Source organism: Rissa tridactyla, chromosome 13, assembly GCF_028500815.1.
Source record: "Rissa tridactyla isolate bRisTri1 chromosome 13, bRisTri1.patW.cur.20221130, whole genome shotgun sequence".
NCBI classification, from domain to species: Eukaryota; Metazoa; Chordata; class Aves; order Charadriiformes; family Laridae; genus Rissa; species Rissa tridactyla.
Window position 1 is genome coordinate 12,989,760 of NC_071478.1, and position 24,654 is coordinate 13,014,413.

The 24,654-nt window shown below is 58.3% G+C and overlaps 1 protein-coding gene across 1 annotated transcript in view; it reads right to left on the minus strand.

Annotated features, from left to right (window-relative positions):
- The window catches only part of SRRM4 (serine/arginine repetitive matrix 4), a 44,132-nt gene extending 28,926 nt beyond the window's left edge, over nt 1-15,206 (minus strand). Inside the window, exon 1 of the mRNA XM_054219894.1 lies at nt 15,076-15,206. Within this exon, the coding sequence (XP_054075869.1) occupies nt 15,076-15,206 (131 nt within the window). The remainder of the gene's footprint in view (nt 1-15,075) is intronic.
- Between the last annotated feature and the right edge of the window lie 9,448 nt (nt 15,207-24,654).

A 24,654-nucleotide genomic window follows, 5' to 3' on the forward strand; every position in this document is an offset into this window, starting at 1 on the left:
CAGAGGCACCAGCTGCAGAGAAGCGCGTGGTTTTCTTGAGGCAGTTTAAACACAGAAGAGAAATACAATTCCATAATATACATTTTTCATCCAATTTTTGCCAGCCGTGACTCGCCTCCCCCTCCTGCTCCCGGGAACCCTGTGTCCTGCTGCAAGCCTGAATGCGGCAGCCGCTCCTTTTGCCTCTTGGACTCCAGAAACGTTTAACGACCGCTCTTATCGCATCCTGGGCCAAAAAAGCAGCTTGGCTCTTTATTTTCCAGCAGTTGATTTGCTATGCATGGTTGAATCAGAACAGAGGAGCTTCCCTGCTGGAGGAGGCCCCGGTAGCAGCACGGGGTCAGTGCCAGATGCTTTGGGGGATACGGTGTGGTCGCAGCCCGCGGGGAGGGCTCCGTCCCGGGCACCAGCTGGCGGCGGCTCCCTCTGGGCAGCACGGGATGAACGGATCTGGCGGAGCATAAAACTCCACAGGGGAAAGAGATGCTCCCGTGGACCGTCTTAGATAGGGTCAGGGACGAGGGCAAGCACAGTCTCTCCCTGCTCCCCATGGCTGGGTCCCCTTCTCCCTAGGGGCACTTCCCATCCCTCTTCCCACCCGCGCACCCCGGCCGCCTTGCAGGGCTCTGTGTCACCTTCCCTTGCTTCCAGCAATCTGGGATGGCTCCGCTGACCGCCTGCCAGCGACAGCAGAGATAAACCCGAGGAATATGGCATGCAGTCATATCATTTCCTAAGGAAACCTGGACTGCTGCCCCGTCTCGAGCAGTTTCTACGGCATCTTGTGACTCCCACGCTGCCGGCTCGGAGGTCTCTGTGGAGCTTCGTGCCCGTCAGCACCTGCACGTTGCCGGGCCAGGCTGGCTCTCAGGGGGACAATGTTGTGCCTTTCCTACCCCCAGATCCTCCTCCTTAGACAAATACCCTGCAGGTTCCCATGCCTGTAAAGGAGCCAGTTTTCTCCTCAATCAGGGAATAGCAAAAGAGGAGCCTTAGCTTCTCCCTGGTGCGTGCAAACAGAGCTGAAAGTACCGACATTACGCTGAGCTGCACCACAGCACAACAATCCTGCACAGCCCTGACCCATGTTTTGGGGGGCTCCAGGCACCTGAGTGACCCTGGCATGGCAGGGACTGGTCTGAGGAGGGACTGGGGCCAAGAGCTTATACTAAACCCTGCCATAGCCCCATGGCTAACTCCCAGCTGGCCACAAACGGCACACCCAGACCCCGTCCCTACCATCATCCCCCAGGCAGCCCTGAGCTCCCCAGTGAAGGGGGCAGAGCTGGTGCCCAGGCATGGGGGCAGCCCTCAGCAGCCCTCGGAGAGCTTCCAATTAGGAAAAACCTGGATCTGAGCTCAAATTTCTCACTAATCAATTGCCCACAAGGGCAAACCCAAGCCAGGCGAAGGGCAGGACCACGGGCTAGAGGGAGCCCAGCTGCTGTGGTTGGGCACTTCCCACCACAACACTGCGAGCTGGAAGCTGAGGAGCACTGGGAGACGATGCTCAACCTTTTAGGAGGGTTTAAAAAAAACAAAACAAAACAAAAAACAACCTGAAGGATGTCCCAGAACAGAAGCGCTTTGTTACTGTCTGCAATGTGGTCAGGCTGGAGAGCACCTTCACACCCAATGGGCTGTACAGTGCCAACCCCCCCACCCAGGGTGTGTCCCCTGTGTCACCACAGCACCCCAAGATCAAGCCAAGCCCCCGCAGCAGCGTCTTGCTCCAGTGCTGGCTGCCATGGATGGGGCTGTGCTTGCACACAAGATTCCAGTCCCTCACACAGGTTAATCCGGGATCTTTGGAGAGCATTATCCTCCCGGCGAGCCTGGGCTCGCTCCTTAATGAGGAAGCCACCCTGTGTGCTGCCAAACGATGGCAGGGCCGGGCCATGGGATGCCACATCCATGGTGCGTTGTCATTACGGGTGCTCTCTGCGATGCACTGATTCCCTCCATGCCATTTGGCACGGCGAACAGCAGCGAAATAGTGTATTTGCCAATAACATAGCTCGTTAAATTTTAATCAAATAGGGGATTGTAAGCACACAGTTACCAGGAACTCCTGGGAGCGCTGAGAGATCAGTTTAAAAATGAATTAGTAATAAGGCACGTTGGAGGCAGCAAGGCTGGAGAAGATCCACTCCCTTTGCCGCTCACATAAAGCTTTTTCCTCTTCTCCCTTAATTTGCTTTTTTTGAATTGCCACTGGAAAAAGAGGGGAAAATGCACTGGAGGTCCCAACACTCAGGTCCCAGCTCCAAAAAAACCAACCCGTTCACACAGAGCTCCCTGGGAAAGACTCTGGTTGATGTGGAAAGCATGGAGAAGGCGGCTGCCCTGTCCATCCAGGCTGGGGACAGGGACACTCAGGTCACCGCACCCCGTTAATAAACCACCCCATGTGCCAGGACACAGACACGCATGTCCACCTGCAGCTAATGAACAGCAATCCCAAAGGCTCAGCTTGAAATGACTCCGACATTAAAAAAAGCTCAAACCCCGTCAGGGCAGACCTGTGGGTGCATGCGAATGGGTGGCCCCAACCCAGGTGTCCTGTCCAGGGGCATCACCCGAGCAGGGCAGTGCCAGTGCTGCTCTACCCCGAATTAGGGAGGTGGAGGATAACATCTTCTGCCCGTGAACGGCAGCCGGTGGGGGGGAGCCCCAGGCAGCAGCCAGCAAGAATCGGTCTGCTGCGCTTGGGGGGGGCTGGTGAGACAGAAGTCCCAGGATATCCCCTCATTTGGGATTGTCTCCCAAACATCCATCCCACCACGACGCATGCCAGGGCCACCTGGGACCGGGAGGGCTCAGTGACACCACGAGAAGCAGATGTCCCCTCACGGGGATGCGTGGGCAGCGATTAGCTCCCGCAGAAAGGAATTAAGCAACAGATTTCTCCTGCTGGAGACATGAGCCTACAACGTTCCCAGCCCAGGAAGGGACGTGACAAGTGGGGTTTAACCCCCCTGCTACATGCTGCCGGGGGTTTTATGGCCAGAAGGGCCCTTTGCCTCCCTGTATCACATCTCCTATGTCAGCTGAGCTGGGAAATTACCAAATTGCAGCTTTATGGGTGGGAGGGTTTGGTTTGATGCCAATCCTCCTTCCCCGTAACACCCCCTGGTCCCGTGGGAAACACCTCGGTGGTCTTGCCAGCTGCCCAGAAAGGACTGGTGAAGGGGGTTTTAAGTTAAGGAGAGTTTCTGGGGGTGAAGGCAGGTCCTTTCCTCTTCCCACTGCACTCCAAGGAGGGCAGAAGGTGTGTCCATGCCACCCCTGACACACGACAGGCACCGGTGTGCTTGGTGCTGCAGCACCCAGGGCTGTTTGGGGGTCAGAGCCAGAAAGAAACCCCCCTGTCTGCTCCCAGGTCTCGGCCACAACCCTCCATGCCACCTGCCACCCTCAACGTTGTTTTAAATCATCGCAAAAGAGAAAGGGGAGAATATTCCTTGGCTTGCTGCTCCCTAAGGGGAAGGTTTGGAGGAGGCAGGTGGGTGCCCGGAATCCTGGGCCCCGTGGCAGACCACTTTTTGGCACATCCATCTTTAATTGGGTGTGATAATAATTTTATCGCTTGCTGAAATTTGTGAGGCTGAACTAATATTTGTAAAATGCTTTGCTATCCTCAGCTGAAAGGCAATCTAGAACGGCAAAGCCCCAGTGTTACTCACATTCGGATAATCCAGAATTATTCATAAACAAAATCAAGATTATGCAAATATATTCATTAGTTCTCAGAATACCTCCAGGAAAATAGAGGAATTAGTCTTGTTAACAATTATATATTATGTAAGTACGTGTCTAAGCACACACGGACCCGCACACTATCAGTGCTGGGGCACATTCGCCTGGGACTCATCCCAGGATCTCAGAGCGCTGGAGAAGAAGGGCTCGGCCTGTGCAAAGCAGCCATCTCAATTTTGGGATATCCTGATGCCCCACAGCAAGTGACAGCACCCAGCACAGCCCCCTGCATCCCCCCCGGGGTCCCACCGGCTGCTCTTCAGCAGAAACACAGAGACATCCCCAGCATCCCCTCTGCACCCATCACGGGCTGCCCACGCGTGTAAAACATCACCTTATTCCAGCCAAAACAGCCTTTCATACCCAAATGAGGATTTTTACAGTACACACAGGGCTGGGAGGCTGCGGAGGTGGATTTGGGTGCAGCCCTCTCGCTCAGGACCTGCGAAAAGCCCTGCACGAGCCCTCGCCCCGGTGCGTGCTCGCGCCCAGCTTGGCTTTCTGCAGTGGAACACCACCGTCTATTTGGGGTGTGCTGGGAAAGGGGAGATAAAGGTGGGTTGAAAATACCACATGGTTTAATTAATGCCACATGCCTTTCACTCTATAGGTTGTGTGGATTGTTAATTATTTTTATAAAGAAAATAATTAGTCCCAATCAAGGCAGAAGCTCTCCAGAATTACAGCTCATTAACTGCTCTCACATTTTTCTGTTCTATAAAAAGTCATGTGGTGCTGATGAAAATTATAGACCCTTGGAATCAGCATTAAATACAAATTCAGACAGTGTTACCATCCTATTACCATCAACCGCATCGACTTGGCTTCGGTAATTGCAGCTGGCGATGAAGTGCAGGGATTTCTGCTCTATACAATCTCTGAAAACAAGCACTCTGCCCATTAGTTTGCCGGAAACAATGTGACACCAAGCCCTGACTTGGCTAAGTGCGTCCCTGAGGAGGTGACAGCCACCAAGGAGAAAGGGGAAAGCAAGGCGGCTTTGCCGGGGATGGGGAGATGAGGGTGGCTCAGGTTGGGTTCAGCTCCGGTTGGCGGTGGGGCTGCTCCTGCACAGAGCAGGGGGGGACCATGCAGCTCTGGAGCTCGTCTAAATTAGGAAGGTGAACCAGCTAACGATGCGGCAAATCTCTCCTATGGGCTGGGGTAGCAAAGCCACCAGTCCAAGGGATGGAAAGAACTAGGAAATGCAGAGGGGACAAGGAGCAACCTCTAAGCAGTGGGATCATCCTCATGGGACAGGGGGAAAATAAGACACAGAGGGATGCTCATGTCAGGGATGTGAGAGCATCCCCAGGCATCTCCCTCTGGACCTCGTGGTCCAGGCACCGTGCTGGGGCTGGCTCTATCGAACGCCGCAGAGGCCTTGCTCAAAGCCTAATTGAAAGAAATCACAGCACGTTAAAGGGAGTTCAGATCAAATCAATACCGACGCGGTGGGGAGGGCGAGCTGGGGGAGTGGGGTGGTGGCCATGTCCCAGCACCGGCTCTGCAGGCAGGGTGCAGGGTGAAGCCGTGGGCTCTGCCGCCTGCTTTTCCACAGCGGAAAGGCAAGGTGAGACCCGCCGTCCTCTGCTCCGCGCAGGACAAACCCGCCGGCAGCGCAGGGTGAGGGTTGGCAGTGTCAGCCTGCGGCGGGGTGGGGGCAGGGGAGCCACGGGTCCTCAGGATCCTGCTTTTCAGTTTCCATTAATCAGGGATGAACGTGCCTTCGGTGGCATTCGCAGCCCAGCAGAGCCGACAGCCAGCGCTTTGGACCACAAACCTCCACCGCAAAATTAACCCACCCGTCCCCATGGTGGCAGCTCCCATGCTGAGTGCCTGCCCTTGAGCATCCGAGTCCGCTTGGAGGGATAAGAACGGGGATATCGGGGTTGTGAGTGGAAAAAACACTTCTGGGGAGCCCCTGAGGGCAATGGGGTAGTAACTACTGCCACGAGGCAGCAAACACTGAGAGCCAAACCTGCCACTGGCACGTGCTCTGGTGTTGTGCCTTTATCTCTGTCCCTGCAGGTGCTGAGATGCTCCACGCTCTCGGCAAGGGCAGGGATGTACCTGGAGCATGAAACGGCTGCATCTATCAGGCTGGACTCTCTGAAACATCAAAAAAGCCCTCCAAAACATCCTAAGGACATTCTTCACCTGTGCTGGCTCCCGAACCACACGTGGGAAATGTTTGGGAGAGCACAAGGACTGGTCCAAAACTGCGCCAATGAATTCTCCAGCCATTGGACTCAATGGGCAACAGAATCCCTGCATCCAGGGACGCCCCAGGATCCTGGGAGAAAAGCAGCCAACATGTCCTGTGTCCTGCAGAGCTCAGCTCCACACAGGGACCTCCCTGGGGCAGCCAGGGTCCAGGGACACAGGAGGTCACCAGGAGATCCTGTCCATCCTCAATCAGGAGACACAGGGCACACCCAGGGGGTGCTGGGCTGCAAAATGCCCCTATCTCTGTGATGAACCAGCAGCTCCCTTTGTTCCTCCTCCACTGGCGATGCCTACCCAGACCCCACTCCACCTCCCTCCCCCTGGCACGCGTTATCCACCCACTTTTCTGCTCCGGTGGCCCTGCACCATCACCCCTCATTAACTCGGCCAACGCGCGGCTGACGGGCAGACAAAGGCAGGGCCGAGGCAGGCGGCTGCGTCAGGCAGATAACCACGGAGCCCGTCCAACACAGCAGGGAAGGGCAGGCAAAACATGGGCACTCTGCTGCATTGTTGCTTTGGATTTTTTTTTTCTGTTATATGTTCCTGGATCTTGGAGTTTTTTTGGCAAATAAAAACCTCTTAGAAGAAGCAGTGCTGAACCCACTTCTCTTGCTTCTCCCCATTGTAACGAATCTGGCCGTGCTCTGATTGAAGCAGGGGGGATTTGAAGAGGGCAAATGCTTTACAGGCAATAGATTCCCAGAGTTGAAATCACCAGCCTCAGGGAGAGATACCCCTCTGAGGGCCAAAGCCCTAACCGCCCTCCCATGCCCAGTATGCCATGTCCATGGCCACCCCACTAAGGAGGGCTGCTCCACTGGCCGTGGATGATGGAGCAGCAGAGAATAAGTCATGATATATTTACGTGCTATTATACATTGGTGTTATAGATGCACTGCGTTGGCGGGGGGTTGGTTATACGGCGGCTCCAGCTGACCCACAGATTAATTCAGCAGGTGGTCTTTAACTGTGAGATCTCTCTTAATGCAAAAATATTTCTCTTGCTGGGCAACAGCTAATTCTTCATCCCGACAGTAACGTAGCTAAAATCACAGCCTCCTACCCCACTCTCCTCCGGTCACACCCCAACACACACGGGCACAGAGATAAATTCAATACAACCAGCCCATTGCCAAAGTGCTGTCCCGCTCCGTTGGGATGATGCACTGCTGGAATTTGGGGTTCGCAGCAGAGAAAAACCATTTTCTCATCACAGCCCGCGGGTCTTACAGCATTTTCAGCCACCTGCATGTGAGATGGGCATCTGCCCCCGGCCCTGGGATCCAACAGCACAAGGATCTTTGCAGCCCGTACCAGTACGTCGCAGCATCCCCTGCTCGCATGGCGGGAAGCAGGAGCCGGGAGGAGAGAGCAGAGCAACCCCGCAGGCAGCGGGACCCTGCCCGTGCTGCCCCTGACCCCTCTGCCCACCCAGGTGCCCCTTGGGGGCAAACGAGATGTCCTCCCTGCTGCCCCCGTTCCCACCTCCATCCTCTGCAAAGCTCCCAGCCAGGGCTAGGCAGCAGCAGCTGTTTCTTCTTTCATTAATGACAAGACATAAATTAAACATGAAGTGTTAAACGGGTCATCAGCGAAGCAGTTAGCCCCAGCCTTGCTGTCTCCTGCCTGGGCCACAGGCAGGGATACCCAGCTCAGCCAGCCTGAAACACCAATCGAGTTTTTTATCGAGTTTTTTTCCCCGCTTTATTTTTTTTTTAAGCCCTTCCTGCAGTCCCCGCTGCACTGGCAGGGAAAGTGCTCCCGCCGCGTGCGAAAAAACCTGCTATTTTTAAACTCCCAGTGTTTGTCAGCGCTTTCTGCTCGAGTGGCTGAGGGAGAAGCCAGTTTTGCAGCACCCGGTGTCCCACAGTGGGTTGCGTGGCCTTTGCCAGGTGATGGTGGCACCAAGATGTGGGCACTGTGCCCGGCCATGCAGCCAGAGGTGGTGGTCCAGCCCGCACCTCCCTGGGCACAGACAAAATCTGCGCTACATCAAAGCCCTGCTATGGATACTGTGCCGCTGGGATCCACCGCTCCTACCGGATTTCAGGCACTCATGACCTCTATATGTTTGCACGCACCCATAAAATCACCAAGTGGGGCTGCGAAAGCCAACTGGCTCCTGGGGTTTGGCATTTCTCCCTGCCCTTTGCTGGGAATGCCAAAGGGCTCCAACATGGGCATCGAGTCCAGCCCCATTTTCCAGCTGGTGGCACCACCAGGTATCGGGGCCAGAGGAGGACCCAGGGGGCTGGGAGCCACATGTGGGTCTCTGGTGGGGCAGGGCAGAACCATGGGGCACAGTGCACCCACATTCCCCTGACAGCAAAGAGCCCCTGGGAGCTTAAGCTGTACCAGGGGCTGTGGCAAAGCCGCGGCACCACCTGCAGCCGAAAGGCGGGTGGGCTTTGCCAGCCGGGGTCGGGCTTTGCAATGATGAAGAGGTTTTAGTGGCAGCAGGGAGAAAAGGAGAAAAGACAAGAAAAGGAAAGGGTGGTCATGCATGAAATGATTTAATTTCAGTGACTCTGGGTTTGCATTTGATAAATTCATCTTATAGAAAAATGTACGTATAGAAAGGTCCAGCTGCCAGACATGGAGATGTGAGAAGGGACAGGGACGGGGCTGAGCAGACTCCAGCCATGGCCCTCTGGAAGGAGAAATCCCCCATGCCGGGGGACCTCGGGGAAGAGCAGAGACCCCTTTCTGGGGACAAGCTGCAGTGGGACAGGCTGACCCGGCTGGTGACAGCAAGGAGACGAGAGGGGCCACAGGAGCCACTGGTGGACAGAAGCTCTTTAGCAATCCCTGGCATCGGGGTCATCGCTGCTATTTATTATTTAGGGCCTTGCAGCCCTAATTATTTATTACTTAGACCTCGAGAGAGGGATGTAAACACACGTGCCAGGTTTAAGAGCCCTGCTCTCCTGCCTCTCTGGGGACGGGAGACGAGCCAGGGATGGTGCTGCTACGGGGGCATCTGCCAGCTCTCCCCAAGCCGGGCAGGGATGGACCCTGGACACGCAAGACCCTGAACTGCCACATTTTGCCCTGGTCTCTTGCTCCACACTTGGGTACCTCAATGAAACAGCCTCACCCAAGCGCTGGGATGGCGCTGAGCCCAGCAGGGAGGGGACCCCACGGCCAGCACAGCCCCCCGCGGTGCCGGACCCCACCGGGGCATCTGCGGCTGAGCCCCTGCGGCATCTGCAGACAGGGGGGCTCCCCGGCAGCCGGAGGAGCGTCTGCAGGCAGCTTTGTTCAAGGGTGAAATTAAATATTTCTATAAAATGATCCTCTGGCCAGCCAGCAGACTTCCCCCCCCTGCCCCTTTTTGCTTCTTTCCACCCGATTTCATCCTTCATCTGATGAGGAGGGTAAGGAGATCGGATACGGTGCTTGCCACAGCGCAGCGTGGACACCGTGGGCTCCCTCCTCCCCGGAGATGGGGAGATTCAAGCCCCAGATTCAGAGCACGCTACACCCCATGTTTCCCCACGAGACGCTGTGGACCTTCACTCTGACCGAGGGCCAGGTCATGCCCATGTTTTTTGCTGGCGGGCATGGGATTCAGAGCCACAGGGCCAGATTTGGGCACAAAGCAAAACGTTCAGATGAACTTTTACAGGCCAGAAATTGCCCGTCCTCCAAACCCTGGTGTTTCCCACCGCCCTTCTGGTTTCCAGTCCCTGCAGCTGCTGGTCTGGCGACAACCCTCAGCCCCACGTCCGCTTTTGGGAGCTTTTAGGTGAAAGCGACAAAGCCCCACATGCCCGGGGCAGGGTCACAGAGTGAAGAGGCAGTGCTTTTTGGGGGTACCCAAAGTCTCTAAGAAGTCCCCATCCATGAACCTGGGGCTCCTGTGGGGGCTCCCAAAGGCCCCTTTCCCTCAACCCTTAGCTGCTTGTGCACCATCCCATGCTGATGTCCCCTGGCTAAGGCACCCATGGGTGATGAGCCCAGCTGTGCTGCGTGGCACTCGCTGCATCCCACCCAACCTGATGTGGATCCGTCCCTCCAACATGCCAGCAGGGCCACCTCTCTGGGGACAGAGGTGTCCCCCACCCCACTGGGGAGGCCAGCAGGGACTCAAGTCCCCAGCACCGGTCCAGCGGGGAGGCAGATGGATGGTGCTGGGGGGAAGGAGGAGGAGGAAGGCTCTGCGAGCAGCAGGGAGGGGGTCTCGCAGGCATCCCTGGCTCTGCCCCTCGCTCGGCTCCCCCCAGCAGCTCTCAAGCTGCCTAATTAGCTCTCCCCGCTCCCGCCGTCCAGCTGGAGCTGGAGGGCAGGGGCAGACAAAAGCCTCCCTATTGACAGCCCCTCCGAGGAAGGGGCTTTTCTTCTCCCCCTCTGCTTTTCTTTTCAAGCCCCTCTCCCCCCGCTTGGGCCGGGGCCATGGGCTCATTAGCGCTCGGGCTCGTTGGGAGCGGGAGGGAGCAGATGGCAGCCAGGCGGCTGGCGCGGCCGGCCCTGCCGCCGCCTCTTCCCGCAGAGCAGATGCCCCACCAACAAGGGGGAGGATTAACAGGAGCGGGGGGCCATGGGCATGGTGGGGCCATCAGCAGGGGCTTCCTCCCCAGCACCACACCCCGACGTTTGTTGGGGACAAAACATGGCCGGGAAGCCAGAGGTTGGGATGGAAGAGAACTGGTCCCCAGCCCATCAGGGACTCTCCGCTGGGCCAAAACTCACAGGGGAATTACAGCCACCTTCTGCCCTCACTGGGGATACTGTGACCCCCCCGGCACTGCAGTGCCACAGCTGCTCCTGCCCAGTCCCAGTGCAGCCGGGGGTGACACGCTGCCACCCTTGTCCCAGCAGTGCCCAGACCCGTCACCAAGATCGCCCGCGATGGCAAACCAGGTGGCAAAAAGACGCTTAATCCCACTTCAGCAACACAGCCTGCCCTCCCCCTCCGTGCACAGCACATCCCGGGGGATTAAGGGTTAAAGCACAAATCCCCTGCACTGCCCTGATGTGACCCACTTAGGCCATCTGGCAGGGAGGGATGCAGGAGCCTCCTTTCTCCCAGCACTGCCCGTGCTCACCCGGCATCACCGGCTGATACCTGCACCGCAGCCCCCAGCCTCAGCAATGCCCTCACTTTTCATGTAGAAGTGGATTTCGGCTGAATTTGGGGGTGCTGGGGCAGGGCAGCCTGTGCTACGCTGCTGTGGCTGGTGGTGTGGGAATAGGGAACACAAACACCCCCAAAAGCATCCCACAAAGCCCCAGACTGCACAAGCTCCGGGTCCCCGGGGGGCCCTGGAGCACCCCAGGGAGCCCCAGGGACCCCTGGGCTCCCCATCGGATGGATGCTTATGAAATACGCAGCAGCACCGGAGCAGTCAGGCTGCAGAGCACGAATGGGGCTCCCAGCCTCCACACTGCGGCCAGGGTCACGGTGGGGGGACAGCCTCAGCCAAAAGCCCCGCCAAGAGGGAGGAAAGGGGGTCCTAGTCACAGGGCCAGCGATACCCATCCCCAAAGGCTGGGCAGAGACTGGTGGCACCTCATCACTGGAGGTTTAAAGAGTTCGCAAGAGCCAAAGTCCCTCGCAGCTGCCAGGTGGGGATCACAGCATCCTTATGGACCAGCTAGAGGGAATGGGAACACCCCGGCTCAGCAGAGGGGCTTGGAGCAGGGGGAGAGCTCCCTGTCCCTCATCCCAACCCTCCGGGCACACAAACCTCTCAAACCAACCTGGTATTTTGCATGCACTGGGGCAATCCTCCCAGCAAAGGCAGGCATGAGGTAGCCCCAGCGCTGCCCAGCCTCCCCAAGCCAGCGGGTCCCTCACCCCCAGCCGCAGAAGCGGAGCCCCAGGCTGCACAGTGAAGCCTCGCCGGGCCCTGCGTGGGGAAAGGTTAATTGGAAAAGCCCCTTTCCCCAGCGCCTCGGTTTTTCCTTTCACACTGCAAACTGGTCAATAATCCATTTACTTTGGCAGAGCGCTGCTCCGGGCGCGGAGCTGCGTCAGGGGCCAGAGTGAGTGTCCCCCCCAGCCCCAGCAGGACGAGAGGGAAGGGATTAATGTATTCTTTTGTTCCAGCATGAACCCTGGGTTTAGCAGAGCTTTAACCCTCCAAACATCATGGGGAATTTAGATGGAAGAGGCTTTATCTCTGGGACCAGCAGCGAGGTGGTGGCGAGGGATGGGGCACAGGGAAGAGCCGGCTGGAAGGGGGAAAACCATCTGCCCCAGGAACCCCACTGCTGCCCCATGAGGATGCTGGATTGAGCCATTAGCCATGCCCAAGGCACCCTGCAGGGATGGATTTGGGCAATGGCCACTGTGGGGGCTCCCAGCAGGACCCTCACGATGCTACCAAGTCCCTTGGCTCCCCTTGAGGGCACAGGACCAGCCAGCAAAATTAACGGGGAAATGAGCAGCGCTGGCCTAGAAACCCCACCGTCGCCTCCACTGCTGCGGGAAGCACGGGGCCGGATCCAGGGCAGAGATCCGCGGTGCTTGCAGAGGAGCAGCTGTCAAGTGTGGGAGAAAACAGAAATCCAGATGGTCATCTTAATTTTTCATTTGGCTAACTGGTCTCCCCGTCTCCTCTCTGGTGCGCTCTGCTCGCTGGCACCGCAGTCATTTGCTCTTAAATTAGCTGGGAGCATCATCGGGGAAGAGAGGCCGATCCGAGCAGCGACGCAGCGAAACCTTCAGGAAAAACAATCCCAGAGCGGAGCCAGGCGCGGAGACGGCTGCGAGAGGAGCCGCTGCCAGCCTTGGGGCTGCTCTCCCGGCGGATGGGGAGCAGGAGGCTGGCTCTGGCTATGGCTGGGCTACAAACCTGATGCTGGCTTGGGGTGCTGGAGACATTGCTGCGTACCCCGATGGGGACCCACTGCGAGACCCTGGGGATGTGAGATCTGGCATCTCGTAGGTGTGATCCTGCCAAGGCAGCAGAGCCCTGCGCCAGGCAAGCCAAGCTGGCAGCCCTTACAAGAGGAGCCGGGGACTGCGGTCCTCCTGCTCCCCCAGCCTTAGGCTTCAGCCCCCCTGGCAGCAAAGCCCCTCCGTGGCACAGGTCAGGGGTGAGCACAAACACCCCGCAGGCCCCGGGGAGCGTGCCCCCCGGGGCTGACCCCACTCTTCACCTGTAGGGAGGGCAGCAGCACAGATGGCTGCTCCGCAGGGAATGTCCCGGGGCCCCAGCCGGCAGCACACGCTGCGAGGAGACAAAAGGAGCCGGCTGCACCAACACAGGGACCTGGCAGCATTGTGGCCGGTTGTGCGGAGCACACCCCGGCTGGGGGACCCCATCAGGCAGGATCCGCCTGTGCCAAGGTGCAAAAGGCAGCAAAGCTGAGCTGGCGGGTCCATTTTGCCAAGTACCGAGAGCTCCCGACCCCTGCACAGACGGTTCCCCTGCTGCCGGAGCTGGCGTTGCCAGCGAAACAGAAAGGCGTGCGCATTTATTAACTTTTTAACAGAGCTGCAAACGCAAACGCTCCTCAGCCCGACCAGGGTGTCCACAGCAATCCAAATTGCCGTGTAGAGCTGTGCATCATTCCCAGTACTTGAGCTTGCTGTATTTCCCCAATGCCCTAATTTGTTGCTGTATTACATCTCCGACTGCAAGATATTTAAGCAGCATGGCTCGCTCAGGCACATTTGGGCAGGACAGAGCGTCTGTGTGTGTGAGCGCCAGCACCCAGCCCACTGATGGCCCCTTTGGGTGCCAATGGTAGCCCGATGCAGGGGAGGAGAAAGCCACAGTGGTTCCTCTCCCCGACGAAGGCTGAACTCCTGCAAACGCTGCCCGTGGAAATGAGATTTGCTCTTCTCCTTTGGAAGCCTAAGCCGTGCCTTTCCCAATTTCCTACTCTGGTTAATGGCAATCAGAGAGATTGGAAAAATTCATGCTTGGGAAGCTGGGCCGCGGGGGCAGAAGTGACTCCCCCACAGCACTCTCAGTGGGACCCTTGTCCCCCTCGCTGCTGCGGCTCACAGCCTCTGCTGGCAGGGGAGGCATCCAAAACAGCTCGCTCCCGTGAGCTCTCTGTTCCTTAGCACAGGCTGAGCCCCCAACACCAGCCCACTGCAGACCGAGCCCCTCTCCTCTACCCACCCAGTGCCTTCATGAAACTTTGGGTTGTTCCCCACAGTGCGTGGGGAGCAGCCAGCATTGGAAATACAGAGCGAAGAGAACCAGAAAAAGCCTCCTTTCCTTATAAAAACAGTGCAAAGGGGGTATTTTTAACCAATATTGAGACAGTCAGCAAAACAAAACTGGTCTAAATTAGAGCATGCATTGTTGTGAGGAAGCCACATGGACCCTTGCCCATGAGACAGCCCAGCTGAGCAGGTGGGTATGAGCATCCCCCTCGCCTCATTTCATGGGCTTTGGCCTCTCCTCTGGCAAACACAGGGCCACCAGGCCCCCTGGGAGCAGGAGGGACAGGGAAGGCAGGCACCAGGCACACAAAGCTGAGCTTGCTCAGCTTTGAGACCTGGGGGACACCAGACCCCCCAGCAGCCCCGGTCCATGGCTGTGTGCAGGCACCTTGGCCAGCTGTAGCCTCTGGGGTGCACATCCCTGGGGTGCGTCAGCCTCCCCCCTGCACCAAGGCAAGGTCCGGCTGGAGAGGGGGCTGTTCCCCTCCCCAGGCATCACCTTCCAGGGGGTCCCTGGTGAAGAAGTGATGCAGAGACAACACAACAAGGCAGGGATGGAGGTGATCACACTTTCTGGATGATAACCCCCACCACAGCCCCCCCCCTCCATAGCCCAACTAGGGCTTTCCAGGCCCCCACCCTACTCCCCTCAGGAGACAGCCAGCTCCCGGTCTCCAAGCACCACTGAGCCAAAGTTTCCCAAGCCTGCTCCCCTTCGGATCGCAGCACCTACCTGGGGAGGGGGCCCAGCCAGCCATCATCCCCCTGCCCCACGCACTGCGGGGGGATCCCCTGGTCCTCCAGCCCCTAACTGGATGTGGGGGGAGGTGACGCTCCAGACCCTCCTGATGGGGGGGTACCGGTTGGGGGTGGGGAATAGTCTCGGGGTGGTGCAGCCGGAGGTGAGATGTGGGGTGTCCCTGAGCCATCCCCCGCCATGCCCTGGCAGCCCTTACCTGGGCAGTGGCTTGCGGGCCGTGATGCTGGCCACGATGATGCTCTCGGGTCGCGGCGTGGCCACGGCTTTGAAGGTGCCTCGCCAGAACTTCTCGAAGAGCTGCTTCTCGCCCTGCTGCACGCTGGCCATGGCGTGGGGGTGTCGTGTCGTGTCGTGTCGTGTCGTGTGTGTGTGTATGTGTGTCCCCGCCGCGGCCCCCGCCCCCGGCCCCGCCGCTGTCCGCGGTGCTGAGCGCTACATCCCCCGCACGGCCCGCAGCGGGCCCGGCGCTGCCCCGGCGGCGGGGAGGTGTGCGCCCCGGCCGCCCCCGCCTCCCGTTTTGTGCCGGCGAGGCGGGGAGAGGGGCCGGGCCCGGCCGCCGTCCCCTCCCCGGTGCCGCCTCCCCGCAGCTGCCGCGCACGGAGCCGCGGGGAGCCCGGCTCGGCTCGGGGGGGGTGTGTGACTGCCTCGGGGCTCTCGCCCGCCCCCGGGGCTGCCCCGGCTGGAGGAGGGCAGCTCCGGAGAGGACCCGGCGGCCCCTCTCTCATCCTCTGCGGAAAACACGGGCTGCTCGCTGGTCACCCAGGACCAGATGGCTCTGAGGGGGTTTGGACGCTCCCACCCTACAGGCAGGTTTAGCACCCTCACCCACAGACCCTCACTCACAGACCCACCTTCACCCTGGTGTCTTCGCAGTCCCCAGGACCCCGCCTTGTCTCATGACCATCGTTTCTGCTTCCAGCTCGCTGCTGGATCACGGGCAGCCCCTCACCTTGCCCTTTGCAGGGCACAAGCCCTCCAGGGCAGAGCATCAGCCTGGGCCCCCACAAGTCCCCACCGACTCGGGCTAACAGTAGCCTTTGTGCTTGCCCACTCCCAGCTGTTTACCAAACACGGGTGACGAAAGAGGGAGAGCCCAGAGCCCCCAGCCCTGCCAAGGCAGAAAGCAGCAGGAGGCCATGGAGACTGCTCTGTAACTGGTCCATACTGGGGCTCATATAGGGAGGAGATTTTGGAATAAACACCCTTCCCCCCCATCCTTTCCCCTTGAGCAGACACCGGTGGGGGGGCAGGGACGGGGCATTTTGCTTCTTGGCCCCAGCAATAGGATCCTAACCAGCTCAGTAAACAAGACCTTACCTCGCAGGGCAGGATTTGACCTGTTGGGACCAGGCACGTGGAGAGGGGGAGGGAAGGGCCGGGGCAGCACGAGTCCACCAGTGCTATTTCCCTTAGCCTCTGCACCGACTACAATAAAAACGACTTTAGGAGAAAATGCTTCTTCTACCAGATGCTTTGAAGCGCATGTAAAAGCTGGTGACCTTGGATGAATGAGACTCTCTCTATTGTGCCTTGGAAACCCACACGATACATTTGTGTAAGTGACAGGGGGATAATGGAGCCAGGAACAATAGGCGGTGAGAGCCGAGAGAGAACGAAAATCACAGCGAAACTTGATCACTTTCTTGCGATAAACACAAAATTAGCAGAAGGCTCATCCTGACAGTGTTGTCCGTCGAACTCCTCCATCCCTGACCCTTTTTGCTTTCTGCTCCCGGCACCAGGGCTCTGCCCCACTGGGAGGCGGGGACAGGTGGCCCCAGGCTGCGTCCCCACGCTGAGAGCTGCGAAGGGAGAGCCTCGGTGGCACACACTGGCCGGCAGCAACGGGCTTTGTGCTGTGAGGCCATGAGTGGCTGGAGACGGATGCTGGGGAAGCGGCGGCAGCGGGAGCAGGCATGGATCCAGCAGGGCTTTATAGAAACACAGTCAGCTCTGACAGGCATCGCCTTAAAAGCCCGATAGGGAAGGATGACATTCACGCACGGCAGAGAGATGCTGCTCGCCCCCGGGAAACTGCACAGAGGCGACGGGCAGCACAACGGGGCTGGGAAAGGCTGGCTGCGAGCCGCGGCTCTGCTCTAGCCCAGGACACATTGCACATGCCACAGGCAGGAGATGTCAGAGTGGGGACCCTCCAGAGACTGCCATGGCCAGCAACGGCGGGGCAGAGCAGAAAGAGCAGGGGAAAAGGGCTCGAGAGGTCTAGAGCAGCCCTCCATGGCTTGGGGAGGGTGCAGACAGCACCCACCGGCCCCAGGACACCCACCCACCAGCGGGAGCGGGTGCTGCCAACCACCCCATCGCCCTTCTCCCTCGGATGGGCAGGCACTCCCTGCCCAAGCAAATCCAGTCCTCTGTCCCTTCCAGCCATTCCCATAACACACAGCCTATTGGTTAGGAGCCCGTTTCCCTCCAGAGCACATTAAACTCAAAGAGATATCAGGTCTAAACACACACATGCCCTGGTCTCACTCCATTTTGTCAGTGAATGACCCAAACTTGGGGTGGGGGTCAGGCAGGAGCCCTGCCGGCACCGCCAGCCCTGCAGCTGGGGCAGCCCCAGCTCTCTGATTGCAGCTCATTAACTAAATATCCTGCCAGACATCAGCCCATGCATCCCCCCCTCAGGCTTTGCAGGATAAGTCCAAGCACCCCCACCTGCAACCAGGGTCCTCGTTGTACCCCAGGGCATTTCACCTCCTTCCACCAGCAATGCTGGAACAGCTCTAAAATTAACCACCAAATAAAAGGAATAATAAATGTTTGTGCTATTAAATTAGCAGCACGGGTGGCGTGTGGGCAGGAGGAAGGCTGCGATCATTACAACAAGAACCCTCTCTCCTGGCATACCTTGTGGAGACATCAGTGAGCCAATTAAGCAATTGGCTCCCTTAACGGAGGCTCCTAGGAATAGACTTCCCTGCTATGGAATAACTGCGCTGTAATAAATTGCCTCATAAACAAACAGCCTGAAAAAAGCGTTACAAGATACCCAGAAAAAGCACTATATCATAAGCAGAAGTGATACCTTACATTTCTAGCGTAGCCATCAGCCCACGGTGTTGCCAATGCCTCCAAAGCTGGGCTGGTGCCCCTGCGAGGGGTCATGGGGACCGTGCCATGGGACACGGGCTGCCCCGAGCCCTCGGGATGGTCGTGGCCACACTATGGGAACAGCATCTCCCGCAGGTACTGCCTCCCCTGCGAGATCCCAGCAGCAGCCAGCTGGCAGTTACTTGCCCCGCGGGCATTGCGATAAATGCCACCCCGGGTTATTTACAGCCCCGGGGATAACACGGGGCTCTGCCAGGTTCAAATGTTTCCACCCAAACGGGTGCAATAAATGGTAGCAGGGGGAGTTGGGTTTGCGAAGGGAAGGGGGAAACCGGGACTTGGAGGATAGTGGCACAATTTCCTCCAAAACAAAACAACAAAACAAAACAAAAAACCCACAAAAACAAAACAAAAAAACACCCACCAATCTCTTCCTTAGAGAGCTCTTCTTCCATGATTTTTTTGGTTTTTTGTTTGGTTTTTTTTTTTTTTCGCTTTTTTGTTGGTTTTTTTTTTTTTCTTAAGTGACACAAAGGGCTGAGCCTGGGGCTCAGCATGGGGGGGCTGCAAAGCGGGCTCGCCCCGGGGCTGCTGAGCCCCCGGCACCACTGGCTGCACCCGACACTGCAGCCCAACAACCGCCCGCACCACGCAGTGAGACACCCAGCACCCCCGCACCCCGCAAAGCCCCCCCTCGGCACCCAAAACCCCCTGGGAAGCCTGGGAGGGACCTACCGGGCTCAGAGGCAGGTGGGGATGCTCAGACGGCCCTGCCTTCTCCTGCTTTATCCTCTCCCACACTTAAAGAGCCGGATCTCCCCGGCCTCTTCTGCCCCCAGCTTCGATTTTAGGGGTGATCAGGAAAAGAGAGCGGTGCCTGCTTTGCGTGAACACCCGCTGGGGGCGTCCAGTGGCCGTCAAGGAGGATGAGCTCTGGGGCGAGGGCAGAAGTAATGAGTGGGACGATGCTGTGCACGCACAAGAAGTACCCGAGGGGAGGGAAAGGAGAAAATGTGTTTAACTAGGATTAAATTTTAATCTGTTCCCCCTAGTAGAGAGAGGAAAGCTGGGTTTGTCCTGGAGCTGCAGAAATATTTTTTTTATAAATGTTGAATTTTTAAGGTTGTTTTTTTTTCTTATTTGGCTTGCACCCGGTGGGAAGAGCCTGGTTTTGCCCAAACTGCCCCGTTCCCACCTCCACGCAGCGCTGGCGCGGTGCCGCTCCACCCATTCCCCAGCCAAACAGGTTTACTGCATGTGCAGAAAATCAATAATTATCTTTGGAAGTATTCATTATCACTCGAGAGTCAATAAACAAAGGCTATGAGTGCCCTCTATTCATGGCACTTCAGAAGCACCTACCAATTATTCCCTTGACTAAGCCAGCCCTGCCTGGCAGGAGCGGGGGGTTCTCCATCGCCCTGCAACGTGGCTGCCTGCTGCAGCGTCTTCCTGCTTCGACCAGGGGAGAGGAGGAGGAGGAGGAGGAGGAGGAAGGGCTCCTTGCTTAAAATAACATTTGCAACTGAGGTGCAGACCTGCGAGGTGATGCACGGCTCCGCTTTGGGTGCAGATGTGCATGGCGTTGAGCGGGTCTGGCCATGGGGCTGCCCAGGCGGAGGGGCTGGAGATGCTCGGTGGGGCTGGATGCCAGCTGGTTTTCCCAAGAAAGGTGGAGTGGAGCAGGCTGTGGGGGCAGGGGAGCAGCAATGGCCAGGGGACAATGTGCAGCACCGTGTGCCGAGCTGGGGAGAGCCCTCGGAGGGCGGTGGTGTAGTGGGCGGCTGCCACCGGTGCACCCTTAACTTGGCCACTGGGTTTTGCAGAGTCAGTAGTTGCGTGAGAGCGTTCATCATCTTTCCAGTGGGAAATACCTGGTTCTTTTTTCCCCATGGAAAGGCTCCCAGGAGCCCCGCAGCCTGCACAGCCCTGGGCAGAGCCCGGCACCTGGGGTACCTCCTCTGCCTGTCCCCACGGCTGGGTACATCCAAGGACGAGGCACTTGCCAAAGGCGTCTTTTTTCTGTCCTTCCTTTCTCCGCCCGTGGAAGTTGCCCATGGCAAACCCGGGAGCACCCACAGCCCTGGGGCAGCTCCAAGGCTGTGCTGGCCCCTGGGGCGCGGGATGGTGGCAGTGGCCGCCCTGTCCCTTCCCTCCGTCTCCTCCATCCCGTGCCTCACCGGGTGATAAGTAAGGGAGAGGTTGGGAAGCGGAGCTGCAGCATCCATTGCCGGCAAGGGCCATCCATCAACACCTGGCTGGAAAGCTTTGGGATGCTGGACATGATGCACCCTGGGATGGTGGGGGGCTGATGTTGGGGGGATGCAGTGCTCTCCCCTGGTTTGAGATGATGGAGGATGACGGTGCCCATGTCCCCTCCATCAGCCCTGGCTCACCACACAGGGTGTGTCCCCCAGGCCGCAGGGCACCCCCGGACAGTCCCTGGCTGCCTCACAGCATTCCCAAGACACCTCTCCATCACCTCCAGATGGACACTGGGGATCTGCCGAGCCCCTGCGTCCCCCTCCCCAGGGCCACTCACGGTGGCAGGACCAGGCATCTCCCACCCCGGCTGTCTGCTTCACGACAGCCGGCTTCTCCATCGGCAGGAGGGGGCTCCGCAGCTTGTCTGCCCACGAACCCGCTCCAGCAAAAGCACTTTTTCCTCCCCGCTCACCTACCAGAGCCGCCCAGCCCCGGAATTTAGGCAGCACAAGATGAAAAGGCGCAGGGACAGATAAGTGTGAGCGTTCGCAGGCCAAGCCGTTTGCAGCTGCTGGGAAGAGGGGAATGAAAGGGCAGGAGCAGAGGGGAGGCAGGAAAGGCAGCCCACGGCCTTTTCTTCCCTTTGGCTCTAAAAAAAGCTCTAGAGTGGGAAGGGGAATGGAGGGATGGAGAAGAAAATGTAATTTTTCCCCTCTGAGCTGCAGCGGCCGTGGCGGCGAGCCGTCCCCCAGGGACCATGCGGCAAAGCTGCGCAGCCGCTGCTGCTCTCCAAGTGCCACCGCCGAAAGGTCAAATGCAGCTGGCGGAGGGGGACAGAGCCCACAGCCACACGTGTCTGGGCAGGAGAGGCAGGACCCGGCTTGCCAGCCCAGGAGCAAATGGAAGGAAGCCCCTCGCTGGGCTGCGGCAGGCTCGGACAGCCCCCGACCGCAGGGAGAGGGTCCCAGCGCCCCAAGGATGTACCCGAGGGATGGGGAGGGTAAAACATAGAGCTGCCCTCCTCTGCATCGCCTTCCCCGGCTGGCAATTAGCAGCCTCCAATCACACAAATAGCACCGTTGCCTGTTGGGGTAATTACTAGCTAACGAAGCGGAAGCAGCTCAGTTGGATCCCAGGCTCCAGCTCGGGTCTGGCTGGGGCCGGGGGTCAGGGATGCTCAGCGCAGGTTTGGGATGCAGAGCTGGCGGGGGTCGGGCTTTTGCCTCCAGCTTGGGAAGGGTGGGATGGATCAGACCCAAGATGCATGTCCTCCTCCAAGCTGGCACCGGGATGTTGGCATTCCTGGCTCACTCCAGGTCCCAGGGCCAGCTCCTGTCCCCCCTCCTCCAGCCCCCACACCGTGCCTGGCTGCACCTCACTGCACTGAACCCATGAGCCAAACCGGGGGGTAGGAGGAGCTTTTATCTCCTCCCCAAACTGTTCAAGCTTTAAAAGCCCACTGGGGTCAACATCCCTCGCCTTTCCTTGGCCACTCCAGTTACAAGAGCCCATCTCCCCGGGGGGCTGAGACCCAGCCGAGGTGGGAGGTGGAGGAGGTACAATCCCCACCCTTTCACTCTGGGCTCAGACCTCAAAACTCATTTCACACCATGACCCCCCCACCTCCCGAGCCCCCCAGGGACGGAGGAAGATGCTGCCCAAGAAACCCAGAGCTGGCCACAAACCCAAAGCTATTTAACCCAAACCTGCCTGGGGTATACTGATGGGATGAGCAGTTTAGATTTGTGCAATTACCACTCACTGAGTTTTTGCTGTGGCTTTTTTTTCCCCTCCTCTGGATTATTGCGCCGGGGTGGCAGCAGCCATGGGCAGAGGAGCCCTGTTCCGCCTCCTCAGTCCCCGCCGCGCAGGAGGGAGCAGAGTGCCGCGTTCCGGCTTTTATAGACTATTACTTATAATGGAGAGGTACAACAATACTATAAAATAAAGCGCTTGAGGGCGTCAGCCTAAGCGTTAAATAGGCTTCTGCTAAAAAACCTGCTTCAACTGAAAAAGCTTCCTGATTTGGATCGGGGGCATTACCCTCCTCGTGAGAAAGACGGAGCTTTGATAAAGCCGAGGAGGGGGACAGGCAGCACCGTCCCGGGAAAGGGGCTCTCGTGCTCCTTTTGGGGCGCGGGATGCTCCCACCCGGGGAGCGGGATGCTCCTGCTCGGCTCCCTCCCACCAGCCGCTTACAGGTGCCTCGGGAGAGCAGCCGTTCCCCGAAATTTTAGGCTTCCCATCCCGTCCCTGCGGGGCCGCGCTGCCCCCGCAAAACACGCGGAGCATTTGGCAACGTTAATGGGCAGCGCAACTGCTAATGTGTAAACTTTTACTGCTCCGGAGAACAAACGGAGAGTTTGGGGAGCAGACACTTCCCATTAAGACGCACTAATGAAATGTGAAAATGTTTTACTGTGCTGTAATTTTATATATTTTCGAACACAGCCGCAGCTGCAGCGCTGTTCCATTTGTGGCTAATTTAAGCACCAATTAAACTGGGGTAAATTACAGCCAAGTACGCCGAGGGAACTGATGTGACAAGGGACGTGTCCAGGAGCCCCAAATCTCGCTGACCTTGCTGTCACTGTTCGAGCTGGTTTTCAAGCCGGATCAAGAGCCGCCGGCTCCTGGTGCTTGCTGAAAGGTCACCGTGGATCCCCAAGGACGGCTGGATTTGCCAGCCAGGGCGATGCGAGGGCCCTGTGCCACCCACGGGCTACAGAGCAGTCGGGGGCATCTGCAGGTGCGCAGCTCTCGGAGATGTCCTTGTCCTCGCTGGCTGCCAGTCGGGAGCTCAGATAAGGCCATGGTTGTGGCAAACCTTCCTGCTCGGCCAGGGACCCCCCGCTCCTCCTCGCAGGAGCTGTGATGTCCTTCCTGGTGCATCCCTTCAGACCCCAACTTCGACCTGCTGCACGCTGCATCCCGCACGTCGCTGAAGCCGCCGCTCGTTCCGGCTGCCTCCTGGGGATGCTCATTCAAGTCAGAAAAAAAATGCTAATTTTTCTGAAGAGTGGAGGAGTGGGTGGGATTTTGGTTTCCCTTTTGGCTAAAGGAAGGAATAAATCATAGGATCATGGAATGGTTTGGGTTGGAAGGGACCTTAAAGATCATCTTGTTCCACCCCCTGCCCTGGGCAGGGACACCTCCCACCAGCCCAGGTTGCTCCAAGCCCCGTCCAACCTGGCCTTGAACCCCTCCAGGGATGGGGCAGCCACAGCTTCTCTGGGCAACCTGGGCCAGGGGCTCACCACTCTCAAAATGAAGAATTTCTTCCTGAGATCTAGTCTAAATCTGACCTTTCTCAGTGTAAAACCATCCCCCCTCATCCCATGGCTCCCCTCCCTGATCCAGAGTCCCTCCCCAGCTTTCCTGGAGCCCCTTTAGGGCCTGGAAGGGGGTGGAAGGTCTCCCCGGAGCCTTCTCTTCTCCAGGCTGAACCCCCCCAGCTCTCTCAGCCTGTCCTCACAGCAGAGGGGCTCCAGCCCTCCCACCATCTCCGTGGCCTCCTCTGGCCCCGCTCCAACAGGTCCATAAAGTACCTAAAGGCTGGGTTGTGCCCACTGGCCTCACCTTCGTAGCCTCCCGAGCGGGGCTGATGGCCACGCAGCTGGGTACCGGCTCCCTTTAGCAGGGATGGAGTCCAAAGGCAGCATGGCTGTCCCACCGCCTCGGGGGTTTGGGGTGCAGAGCCTGTTCTCAGCAGTTTGGGGTTGGGTTTTCAGTTGGTTTGGTTCACTGGCAATGGGCGTAGGATTTGCTCCAGTGAAAATATCTCAGAGGGCTTCAAAGGTGTTGTTTGAAGGTTGCTGTTGTTGGGCAGGTTGGTGTTTAGCCCCAGCAGCCAGCTCTGCTGCTCCCGCAGCCCCTGAGTGGGGACCTTCCGGCTTCCACAGTGCTTTTTTATATATTTTTTTTGTTAATTTAGGCAATTGCAATAAATCCCCTGTGGCCCCTGGTTTCCAGCTGAGCCGGGTTGAACCCCATTTAGGTCAGGAAGAGCAGGGCTGGCATCCTCCCGCAGCCTGCAGGGATGCCCTTTTGCCCTGGAGCACCCCGTCCCTGCGGAACCCCCCTCCCCCCGGCCACGGCTCCCCACCTTTCCTCCAGCCAGCCAGCAGGCTTGGCGCAGAGCTCCCAGAAAGCTTTTTTAAATACCTGCACATACACTTAGATATTTTTTTAATGGGTGTTTCCCAAGGGCAGCCAGGGAGCCGAATGGATGGCACAGACCCCGGGCGGCAGGGCAGGATCTGGTCCCGCAGCACAAACCCAGGCCGGGGGACAGGTTCCTTCGCGTACCGCCTCCCCACTTCTCCCCAAAGCGTGGGGCAGAGGCGGCTGAGGGCTGGCGGGCATCATCTGCTGCCCATCAAACAGCCCATGGGGAAGGCAACCCCGTCCCCGACCTGCCAAAACACCCACCCAGCTCCTCGCCATCAGCTTCCCTCCCAGGCTCGCTCTGCCCCTGCAAGATGCTGGCCCCCCC